This window comes from Lissotriton vulgaris, chromosome 1_2, assembly GCF_964263255.1.
Source record: "Lissotriton vulgaris chromosome 1_2, aLisVul1.2, whole genome shotgun sequence".
NCBI lineage: Eukaryota > Metazoa > Chordata > Amphibia > Caudata > Salamandridae > Lissotriton > Lissotriton vulgaris.
The window spans coordinates 849766-862495 of record NC_141686.1 but is presented as its reverse complement, the minus strand read 5'-3'; the positions used below and the strand labels follow the sequence as shown (position 1 = coordinate 862495).

Genomic DNA, 12730 nt, shown 5'->3' with positions numbered 1-12730 from the left:
AGAGATTACCAGTGATGACCACCAGAAACTAATTGCCTTGTTAAAAGTGGCTTTTCTCTAAAGTCTCCAACAGGGCCGGACTGGGAATAGAAACCGACCCTGGCAAACTGCTCAGCCGGCCCCACCTGGGGTGAGGAGAGGTGCAGCCGAGCAGTTTGCGAGGGCCGGTTTTGGCTGATTTTGTTACAGGGGGCCGATATTGCCGACCCCCGGTTACAAAAATGGCCCCCCAGGGGCCAAATACCGGCCCCCTCCCTAGTTGCCTACCAGGGAAACGCCCGGTGCCCGCTATGGCCAGTCCAGCCCTGGTCTCCAATCTGAGCATTCTTTCGATCTTTCCCGTTACCCACCCATGGACGGCTAGGTACGTGGCCAGAGAAAGTTAACAGGGTGTAGATTTTCTTCTTGTTTTCTACAACAAAGCTACTTGCTTTTGCTTGTTGGAGTCCACATGTTTTCCATGTTATTGTTTAATACTTTGGCTTATACAAATAGGTTCTGCTGTCATGAGCTTCCTCGACCCAGAATTTAAGTTTATTAAAATATCATCTTGTTTTATAGGCTTGCCCTCATATTTTTGTTTCTAAATACCGGTTTTGCTTTTACCGAATGTAACAGCACTCTTTCGACTTAAGAATGATAAACCCCTAGATGCATCATTGTAACATTTTGCGATTTCTTAATTGCGAAAATTAAGGAATCGCAATTAAGAAATCGCAAAAATCTATGCATCAAAAAATCGCAAATTATTTTGCAATTCGGTAATTTTCCTTAATTGCGATTCACAATTTGCGAATCGCAATTAAGGAAAACCCTTCCCATTGATTCCTATGGGCCAAAAGGCCCATAGGAATCAATGGGAAGTCATTCACATTTTGCGAATTTCAATTTGCGATTCGCAAAATTTGAATGCAATTTCAAGGGTGCACGGGGGGGTTCAAAGAACCCCTCCCTGCACCCCTGAAATTGAACTGTAAGTGCAATTTACACACACACATGACCCAAGGACATGTGTGTGTGTAAATTAAAACTTTCAAATATGCAACTAGTGCATGTTTGAAAGTTTTCTGTAAATTAGCATGAAGTTCAACTTCATGCTAATTTACCCCTTCCAAATTGCGAATTTGCAAATCTAAATTAATCATGCATTGCATTTAAGAAATCGCAAAATTGCGATTTCTTAAATGCAATCGCAATTTCTTAAATTGCGAAAAAGGCAAAATGCTTCATGCATCCCAAAAACGGGATTTGCATTCGCAAACGGCCGAATTTTGTGATTTGCACCGTTTGCGAATGCAAAATTCCTTGATGCATCTAGGTACAAGTGTCTTATTGATAAATACAAAAAAGACAATCTATGCAAGACATCCAGAGTCCATGTAACAAAAATCAATATGGGAAGAATCTTCTAAAGGTAAAATGGCCTTCATATATAGCAGAGTATAAAATTAGGAAAAGTGAGAGAATGACCAAAGCGAAATTGTAACAATACTCCTCACATACACAGAGTTCGGTAGCAAGAGTAACATACCTCAGCAAAAGAGTTGGATTGAGAGTGTCTCAACTTCCAAAAGTCATATATGTCTTTCTCATATGCCTTCTATGTTAAGCGCTCTGATACCCACGGGTCTTGTTCGCGCTATACAAAACTTTATAATAAATAGGTTTAAGAGGGAAATATCTATATGACTTAATCTCATCTCACACACTTGTAACTGCTTTATATAAAAAATAAATGTTATGTTTCCACATGCAAGGGGAAAACATGTTGCTTGAAAGTGCGGATATCTCCATGTTAGCATCCCCATATTTGTTATTTTCAAAACATTTACAGTCATGATCGGTGAATGTTGTCCAACATTCCATCATCAGCTTCTCCGAACTAAACCCACTGCGTTGGGATGCCTCGAGTATGGTGATTCTGCTCTCCATGGTTTCTGTAGGGTGACATGGACCATATACATCCAGTACTAATTTGGGGCGCAAGCCTGCGGTAGCCGAAAAACCCTTTGAAGCTGGGATGAGGACAGGAGGGCAGCCTGTCGCGTCATTACCGCACTGATAGCGAAACAAAGGATTGTAACCAACTGCTTATGCTGGTTTCCTCCCTTGTCTTTTTTTCTTTTTTAAATGCCAATACAGATTTTTTCAAAGTACAACATATGTGGATGTGCCAAAGTAAACATCATTAACATACAGTCAACTTGAAGCAAAGGCATATGCAGTTCAATGCAAGTCCTTTTGAAAAACAGTGATAGCTCTTGTATAGTAGTATGCATGATTCCGGTGTTTGTGCAATGAGCTTTAGTCTCATACATGGCTCTATTATATTCATGACTTTATTTCGGGAGTAAAATCTGAAAAGCTATTACTCGTTTTCATTGTTTAAACTCCAGTGTCTGCCTTACTGTCCTTTCATGCTGTCTGCCTGCAGGCACAACTCAGCAGGTTATTACAACTGAGCACCTACTTCATTTTCTTAGTGATGTCACAAGTAGGCTGTGATAAAAAAAATATTGCAAACCTGTTTTATACAGTGATGGCAGGGAGGCCCTCGATGTATTATAAGAAGCTTAAATTAGGTCTTACAAAATAAAGTTGTTCAATATGCTGTACAAACTCCTGACCACCCCCTCAGGCCTACCCACTGAAGCAGAAGGCCGACATGAGGTTGGGGTATACATCATGAACCAAAGTGACTAAAATCAAACACAGGTGGACAAGGTAATAAAAGAAATACACAGACAGACGCTCTACTAAAAGAGAAAAGGCATGCTTACCAAACCTTCCCATCATCATCCTGCAAAATAAAAACAAAAGTTTAATTAATGCACGTCTGTGAAAGTAAAACATACGTTTCATGATACAGCTTAAATAAGGATTGTGAAAACGCCTTCCCACCATCCAGCAAAATTACGCAAAAAAGTTAAGTTCTAAGGAAGACAGTCAGTGAGGTTGAGAATCCGTTCTCCGGATAATCATCAAATCAACTGCCAATTCACAGTTAACTACCAATGAACAGCCTTAACATCCCATGCCGTCACTAGATGCCGAAAACCACCTTCAAACTTTTAGTGGCCTTAAACACCTCTGAAAAGGCCCATTCCAGTTTCCCCATCACTATTAAAAAAATAAAACATGCACAGAGATTGGCGCCCTTGAGCTTCTAAAAGAAGCAGAAACATTTACAAGACACATGCTAACGTGTTTTTGGGTGTATGTGAGATCAACGTAACCAAACGTATTTTATGCATGTGCAACAGGGCATCTGTAGGTTAAAATATTTACTTTTTTCATTTAAAATATAGCTACCCAGCAAGGATAGACCACTGGAGGTTCATAGCCACTAACGTGGCATCGTTCCTTCGTGTCTGACAACTTTTTATTTGTTTTATTTTTAGTGGAGGTGGAATGCTAGGGTCAAGACTCATGAATTAAGGAGCCACCATAGGCCACACTCAGCAGCTAGTAGCCTCCTGCTGACACTTGGAGAACATCACTGTTCAACCCTTGCTATATTTTGGCTGATTTATAATCTGGTTCTTGCGATAAAGTAAAGTTCAACAGAGGACCTTTTCTGTTAGGCTTCAAATAGTCGATATTGTTAGTCGCTAAGTTCATAGATAATGAAGGTGCGCTCTGGTGGAAGTCAATTGAAACAAAATCAGTATCGTCCATAAATCTTTTTATTTGAACTTGTTTTAAAAGGACTGACACACAGCCAACTTGTTTTGTTCAAGAGAACTTCGTCAGGGCTTTACATATATAGTGAGTATATATTGACAGGATGCGATGAATAAATCCAGTTATCATGCTGCTACGTGTACTAGTTTTATTTTGAGGAATCTCTATAAGAAATATACCATATTTGCCTTAGTACACAGGGGAGTGAACTTTGTGACCCCAGTGATTGTACCTGTGATTGTACCTGAAAATATCAATTTTTTTCATACATATTTCAGAATATTTATGATTACCAGTATATTGGAATATTTCAAATGGTTATGATTTTTACATCATATCTCCATGAAACTTTATTTGTTGCGTTCTGTCAATATATTCTCACTATATATGTAAAGCCCTAAGTTCTCTTGAATGAAATGGGTTGGCTGTGTATCAGTCCTTTTAAAACAAGTTCAAATAAAAAGAAGATTTATGGACGATACTGATTTTGTTTCAATTGATTTCCACCAGTGTGCACCTTCATGATCTACGAACTTTGTGGCAATATTGGCATCCCTCGACGGTGGATGCTGGGAGTGGTTGCACCCAACAGTATATATAAGGAACAGGTGGAATTCAAGTGCTGAACCTTAGTCAGCCGTTGTTTCATTCTTTGTTGGATATTGTTAGTCGCTAACTGCTGAAGTGTATCCAATATTGAACCAGCATTTACAATGCAACGGTTTCGCCTTTGGAAAAGTTTGAGCTATTGGCATTGTTAATGACAAAATTTGTATTTATGTGTTGGTTTTGAAAACAGATAAATAAATGGCATTGTCATTTACATTGCCAATAGCTCTAACTTTTCCAAAGGCGAAACCGTTGCATTGTAAATGCTTGTTTATTTATGTGTTGGTTTTGAAAATAGCGAAATGAATAGCTTTGTCATTTACAATGCCAATAGTTTTAACTTTTGTAAACGTGACACCTATAGTATTTGTAATGCAACATGTTTTGTATTTACGTGACTTAGATGTATTGATATTACAAATAATGGCTTTTAATTTTTTTAAATAATTAATACTTAAATAAAAGTTAATGTAGTTTGTAATGGCAATAGCTTAAACTTTTGTAAATACCTATTGTGAAGATTATGTTCATTGTATTTTATTGTGATGGAAATCCAAGAACAGAAGTGAAATATTAACATCTTTTTCGTGACATTTGTAATAAAGCTTGAAACATTGAGAGAACATATTTGAACCAGTTGTTGAATGGTTGCACAGATTGATGCTGTGGTGTTCAGTGATGTTGTGGTGCCCCTGAGTGATGCTGTGGTGGGGCGATAGATAGACGAGTGGGGGTGATAGATAGACGAGCGAGGGAGATAGACGTGGGCGCGAGATTGGGCGCTTGGTGTGGTTGTGTGTGCATGGTTGTATGTATGTGTGTGTGCGGTTAGAAAAGGATGTATGTGGAAGAGAGCAGCAGACCAGCACAGACGAAGAGAACAGGGAGTTAAAGAAGGACGCAGTGGAAGAGAGCAGCAGATCAGTACAGGAGAAGAGAACATGGAGTTAGAGAAAGAGGTGGGTAGAAGAGAACAACAGATCAGCACAGGAGAAGAAAACAGGGAGTTAGAGAAGGAGGCGGTGGAAGAGAGCAGCAGATCAGCACAGGAGAAGAGAAGAGAACAGTGAGTTAAAGAAGGTGGGGTAAAGAGAGCAGCAGATTGATCAGCACAGGAGAAGAGAACAGAGTTAAAGAAGGAGGCGGTGGAATAGAGCAGCAGATCAGCACAGGTGAAGAGAACAGGAAGTTAGAGAAGGAGGAGGATGGAAGAGAACAGCAGATCAGCATGGGAGAAGAGAACAGGGAGTTAGCAGCAGATCTGCACAGGAGAAGGGAATAGAACAGGGAGTTAGAGAAGGAGGCGAGGTGGAAGAGAGCAGCAGATCAGCACGGGAGAACAGAACAGGGAGTTAAAGGAGGTGGTGGGAAGAAGAGAGCAGAAGATTAGCACGGGAGAAGAGAACAGGGAGTTACGGAAGGAAGCGGGTGGAAGAGAGCAGCAGATCAGCACAGCAGAAGAGAACAGGGAGTTAAAGAAGGACGCAGTGGAAGAGAGCAGCAGATCAGTACAGGAGAAGAAAACAGGGAGTTAAAGAAGGAGGTGGGTGTATAAGTGATTAACAAGGTATGAAAGACTGCAGGTCTGTAGCAGGAAATGTTTGTTTTAACATCAGGGAAATCACCACTAAAAACTGGCCCAACAGACCATAGAACACATTCACAGACAGAAATAACAGAAAATGTGCGGACCTATGAAACCAGCCCAAAGATCGAGAAGGCTATAAGAGCCTATTACGAGAGTACAAAAATAGAGTCATTAAGGAAAAACAGGACTATTTTTCTAACCTAACCTGTTCTTTAACATCCTCTAAAGAGCTCTTTAAAATAGTGGATTCACTGTGCTCTCTCCAGGTACCTGACCCTGTAGTTGCTTCCCAGGAGCTATGTAATGATATATCAGACTTCTTTTACAAAAAGATAGATGATATTTACATAGCTCTAAAGTCGCAGAGGAATTCCCTTAGTTCTGAGGATTTCTCTCGAATTAAACGACTGGAAGCGTGGAATAAAGATTCCCCTCAGTCCTTTGAACATTTCCCTGCTCTTTCTTTGGAGGATCTTAACAGCCTGTTGGACAAAACAAAATAGTCTTCCCCACTTGATCCAGTCCCTCTGAAACAACTTAATAACTGCAGAGAGATCATTCTTCCTCCGATGCTGGAAGTAATGAATGGAGCCTTGGAACAGGGCATTTTTCCGTCACTTTGGAAGAAAGCCATTGTAAAGCCGCTGCTGAAAAAGACCACCTTAGACCCTGGAGTACTGAAGAATTTTAGACCCATCTCTCTGCTGCCGGCCCCTGCTAAGATGTTGGAGACCCATTTGAACCTTCATCTTTCAAACTTCCTTGATTCCTCTGGTTTCTTGGACGGGTCCCAACATGGCTTTAGAAAGCTGCATAGCACTGAGTCTGCCTTGACGAAAGTCATGGATAACATCCGCAGAAAAGTGGATTTGGGTCAAACCACCGTGCTGGTGTTGCTAGATCTTTCAGCAGCATTCGACACCCTGTCTCCCCTTACTTTAACATCTAGGTTAAGGGAGGCAGGGATAGAAGGACCGGCACTCAGTCTCCTGAGCTCCTTTTTACACCAACGAGAGCAACGTGTCATGCTAGGTGAGTACCTCTCCCCTGCTAAGTCCTTGCAATGTGGGGTGCCACAGGGGTCGGCATTGAGTCCGACCCTGTTTAACATCTACGTGGCCCCCCTTGCAAGACTAGTAAGATCTCAGGGGATGGAGGTAGTGTCGTATGCCGACGACACGCAGATTATGGTATCCCTGACCCACTCTGTGAATGAAACCGCATCGAACTTTAGGGCCTGCATGCAACTTGTTGCAGAGTGGATGATCTCCAACTCCCTAAAGTTGAACGGGGATAAGACAGAGGTCCTGGTCTTTGGCAAAGACCAGGGCATGTGGTCAGGTGATTGGTGGCCTCCTTCTTTAGGTAGCTGCCCTATACCTACACAATCTGCCAGGAACCTTGGCGTCATCTTTGACACCCAGCTCTCCATGGAGCTTCAGGTCAACAGAACGGTGGCTACCTGTTGGGGCGTCATCAGGACCCTGAAAAGGATCGTTCACTATCTGTCCCCTCAGGCACGGAAACAGGTGGTGATCGCCCTTGTTGGCTCAAGGCTTGATTACTGCAACTCACTGTACGCCGGGGCCAACAAGGGCCTGCTTCAGCGTCTGCAGGTCATACAAAACGCGGCAGCGCGGTTTGCTCTCGCTCTGCCTTGGTTGGCATCTATGACCTTGGCGAGGAAGAACCTCCATTGGCTCCCCATTCCCTCAAGGATTACGTTTAAACTCCTCTGCCTAACATACAAGGCTTTATCTGCAGGCTCGGCTGATGCCCTTGGATCGCTACTCATTAGATACGTTCCGAGCAGATGTCTACGTTCCAGTGAGCTTAATCAACTGGTAACTCCCAGAGCCAAGAAGGCTAGATGGGGGAGCAAAGCTTTCTCTATACTGGCACCTCAGATTTGGAATTCACTCCCCCTGGAAATCAAGCTACTGCCTTCCCTTGACCTCTTTAGGAAGTCACTGAAAACGTGGCTTTTTATTAATGCATACCAGTAGGCTCTGTTTCTGTCTTCTAACAGCCTGTTATTTGATTTAGGCGCCTTGACGCCCACTGGGCATAGCTGCGCATTATAAATGATATTTCATTCATTCATTCATTTTGGTCACTGCGTTATTGCCCTACAGGCCAGTCCAACCTTGTTGGCAGTCTTGAAAGGTCATTCCCACCGGGAGTGTATCCCTGTAAAAGTTTTAAACCAGCTCTTTGGATCAGAGTTTGTTTGTTGAGGGAATGCTTGTGCTTTGTAGTGTCAGTGCTAACACATTACGCTATCTTCGTTGACATTGCCTGAAGAGCAGGAGTTCTAGCTAATTATCACCATGAACCCCTATGGAACAGGACAGAAAGGTTTGTCAAAAGAAAGAATCTCGCCCACATGAATACAAAGGAATGTTTCATTTGACTTAAAAATCAGAAGGCCTCATTCCGATTGTGGGTTTTGTTTAAGCTTCTAATAGAGAATACACCAAAAACAGCTATGTGGAGAGAGTAGCCGTCCACTTTTTTTTTTAGTAAAAGCTTAGTGCTAAATTCACATTCTTTAAATATTCTTGTAAGCCTGCATATCTAAATGAAGAAAGCCGATTTAATCGACTGTCACCCATCCGAGAGCTGACAGTTGTTTAACTAACATGAAATCCGGATTTATTCTGAATTATTTGGTTGTTGTGGAGGAGTTGTGTGGACGCGTGCGCATTCCTGCACAGTTTGGTAGGCCAGCATAAGGTGACAGATAAACTTTTCACTGCTGTAGGTGTGACTCGGTGAAGGGAAGGCTATATCATTATGAAATAAATTTAGAGGTGCATTCGAGCCCTCCTATTAACACTTTACTAACGGTGGTCCGAATTTGAAGGCTGTGAAAACGATTATCTTCCTTCAAGTAAAAAAAAAAAAAAAAAAAAAAAAAAAAAAAAAATCAAAAAAGTCGCAATGGTTAAGAGACATTTGCTATATTGCAGTCCGGAGAGGGGTCTTGCAAAAGAGCAGAGTGTGTCCTGTGGTTTCCGGGGAGATGTAAAGGTGCGCGGAGAGTCTGAGGTTACGTGAACATAAAAATTATAAAACCGGGCGCCGTGATAGGCAGCGCGGCGCCCAGGCACATTAATTAAATAAACAACAAAACGACGCATTGGAAACATAAAACAAGGCTACTGTAAACAAGCACGGTAGGCTTTCACTTTCGTCCAGAAAATAAAAAACGAGAACGGTGCAGAGAACGCCGAACAAAATACAGCTACCCCGTGAAATGGATGCAAAAAAAAAAGCTCTCGGCATTGCTGTGGCAGAGGGGGGGAGCGCATACCTTTGAAGTCTGATGGGGGGGCGGGGAGCGGCTTCCTTTGAAGTCTGATGCACTAATCAGGCCTTAGAAAAAGTCACATTGGCCAAAAGCATGGCACTGGACAATGATAAATGAAATAAGCACTTGGGAGTGATATGAGAGAAGAAACCAAAACCCGGGTGAATTTGGTAGGAAATATCTGATGGACCCGGAATTTGCGTGCGATATACCAGAAATAATAACAGCGGATGCAAGAGGCTTAGTGCTCAGTGCTCTGAGAGGACCATGCCAGGTAAAGGCAAATAATGGACACAGGAATTTAGGGTCCATAAGTTTTTTTTTTTTTGATTCAGCTGGTGAATGACTGATAGTCATTCACCAGCTGAATCCCAAAAAAAAAAACTCTTTAGGTCACTTGCTACAATGAAGTGGCACAGAAGTCGGTTAGTGACATTTACAGGCCTTAAAACATTTTATTTCAACTGAATAACCAATGTATTGCTACTTACTTTTAAACTTACCTTTTCAAATTGTTTTCTATTGCTTTTGCCCCCGGATAAAGGCTCTAAATAAACTGTTAAATGAAATAGCCTATTGATTTAAATAATGATTTGCCCTGTGGGTCCTCGTTAATGAATTTGCCAAACACAGGATGTTATTTCACATGTATTAATTACGTTGGCGAAGGCCAAGAGTAAAGCCTTCTCGAGCCAAAGAAGATTTTGGGGCCAGCCCGGCCAACCACCCTTATCATCCCGTGTAAGGCACTGGCCTTTGCAAGATTGGATGTGCCCAGAGGGAGGGTTAGCCGTACATACAGGCAGGCAACACTAGGTCAATTCGCGCCTTTGAGACAAAACAAGAGCTAAGGAGTTCAGTAACTAGCACTGATCAGAGCAGGGGTGCTGGGTGAGGGGGCAGCGCACGCCATTACACCACCTGACCGCCTCCGTGGTCCACCTTAACCAGCATCAAATGCAAGGGCCGGCGCTGCGTCACAGCCCTGGTATTTAAGGAATGCCTGTGAGAGGACTTCGCCCTTATCGGAGCACATTCCTAGGCTTCTCCGCCCACAACACGACGAGCGAACAAGAAAGCCTGCCTACACATCTTGATATTTTTAAATCCGCCTCGCTTTTCACAAACCTCCATACGCAAAAAAGATAGAACACCTTTCAAAATTATTCTTATGCTATCTCGAAGATGCCAGCTCAGGAAATGGTAAAACGCTATTACTTTAACAGTTGAGTGGAATCTGTCAAAATATCAAGGTCAAAAATTATCAAACACACACGTATGTAGATGGCACAATCAGAGCCGGCTGTAGTGTGAAGAGTGCCATCACACATGCGCGCACAACACTGCTATATGCACCGGAGACCCCTTGAAATGGAAATCAGCCTTGCCCCTAGGACTAGAAGCTTGGAGGAGAGACGGGATACACTGGGGGGAAGAGGAGAACAAGCACCTACGGGCAAACGGACAGCGGGAGGGGGGCGGGAACGGACGGCGGGAGGAGGGGGCGGGAACGGCTCATGGACAGCGGGAGGGGGGAGGCGGGAACGGCGCATGGTCAGCGGGAGGGGGGCGGGAAGGGCACTCACCTGAACTTCTTCCGGCGGCGGTAGGCCGCGGAATGGGAAGAAAACAAACGGACGACAAAAAAAAATAAACCCCGCCCACGGCCGCGATGACGAGGCGAAAAGGGTGGAGAGGGAAAAAATTCCAGGAACGCCCACGAATCTGGTCCGGCCATGACGGACAGATCTCTGTTCCAATGGCTAGCCTCCATTTATGGAGCTAGCCAATGGAAGCAGAGGCGGGACTAAGCAGTACACTGTAGGGACATAAGATTTCTCCTGGGCAGAGCTAGAAGCTCCGGCCCCAGGCGAAACCTAAAAATGGGTGGGTGGGAATTGTGTGGCATATGTAATTTTTTTTAATCGAAATCCATTTTTCAGTGTTGTGGATATGGTCCATTGTAGGCCTAACAGTCTCAAGGTGGAGGTGGCCACAAGTGGTGAGATGGCTTGTGTTTCTGCTAAGTAGTTCCTTTCATGTGTGTTAGCTAATCAGCTGAAACTATTCTGCAATACCAGAAGCACTTTTAATGTAAATGATCACTATTGTGCTTTGAAAGATAAAATGTGTCCAAAGCCTTCTCACCGCAGGATAACACATCTCTGTTTCATGGGCATGAATCTGGCATCTTGGGTTTTGCAGGGTCAGTGGTTGTAGAATGGCTGCAGTGTTGACCCGTGGTCTACGCAAAGGGGTCATCCTAAGAATGATGTCACAATACATCTCAAAAGCACAGATGACAAGAAACAAAGCCACATTAACAAAGCCTGTGGTTGGGGATTGTTACAAATACAGCCAAGCAGAAAGGCCTTACTTTTTCTGTACAGTACGGTACCTACTCTGAACAGTACAAACAGCCGTCCATGCCTGACAAAGAATAGATGTAGGCACTACTGTCACGGCTGGAGAAAGGAAGCACGTCATTTAAGGACAGCCAGGAGTAGAATCTGCTAACCCTGGGCGTAGTACTATGCTATGCTCGTGGAGTGTGCGTAGTTTGCGCTACTACGCACTATGTGAATTGCACGTAGCACAGTGCAAAAACGTGTAGCGTAGCAGGCATTTTTTGCTTGCTGCGGTCCTCAACGTAAGTTGACGACTGCGAGCGAGCAAAATCAACATCCCGGCGAGACTTTTTCCTCCGTGGATAATAAACCTCCCGGCGAGATTCTCAACGCAGGGAGGTCAGGTTTCTCATTGCGAGTGGTCACGTATGCTCGCAACCGCTCGCGATGAGAAACTCCCAGTCCGCATTGAGAAAGCTGCCGCTTGAGTACAAATCTACTCGTGCTGCAGCAAACGACTGCTTGCACTGTGCAAGATGCAGTTTGCAATGATTGCACAGTGCGGACAAGCATCCAGCACTGTACAGTAGTTCAAGTTCAGTAATTTGTATAGCGCACTACTCACCCAGAGGGTCTCAAGGCGCTTGGGGGAGGGGGTGCATTATTTGTCGAATAGCCAGGTTTTAAGTTCCTTTCTGAAGGAAATGTGGTTCTGTGTAAGGCAGAGGTGAGAGGGGAGAGAATTCCAGGTCTTGGCCGCAAAGTAGGAGAAGGATCTTCCTCCCATGGTGGATCTGTGGATGCGCGGAACTGCGGCGAGGGCTTGATTGGAGGATCTTAGTTGGCGGGTGGGTGTGTAGAAGGAGTCGTGTGTTGAGGCATTCGGGTCCTAGTTTGTAGAGGGCCTTGTGTGCGTGGGTGAGGAGATGGAACGTTATTCTCTTGTTGACGGGAAGCCAGTGGAGGTCTTTCAGGTGACCGGTAATATGATCTTGGCGAGGGATGTCCAATATGAGTCTGGCTGATGCGTTTTGGATGCGTTGGAGTTTTTTCTGTAATTTGGCTGTGATTCCGGCGTAAAGGGTGTTTCCATAGTCCAGTCGGCTAGTGACCAGTGCGTGGGTGACAGTCTTTCTTGTTTCGGAGGGGATCCAACTGAAGATTTTTTTGAGCATACGAAGTACGTTG

At 43.7% G+C, this 12730-nt stretch overlaps 1 protein-coding gene across 3 annotated transcripts in view; it reads right to left on the bottom strand.

The window, feature by feature from the left end:
* The window catches only part of PARVB (parvin beta), a 543452-nt gene that overhangs the window by 148698 nt on the left and 382024 nt on the right, over positions 1–12730 (bottom strand). For all 3 annotated transcript variants that reach the window (XM_086952727.1, XM_086952729.1, XM_086952728.1), the window contains exon 8: positions 2781–2800. In XM_086952727.1, the coding sequence (XP_086808853.1) occupies positions 2781–2800 (20 nt within the window). The remainder of the gene's footprint in view (positions 1–2780; positions 2801–12730) is intronic.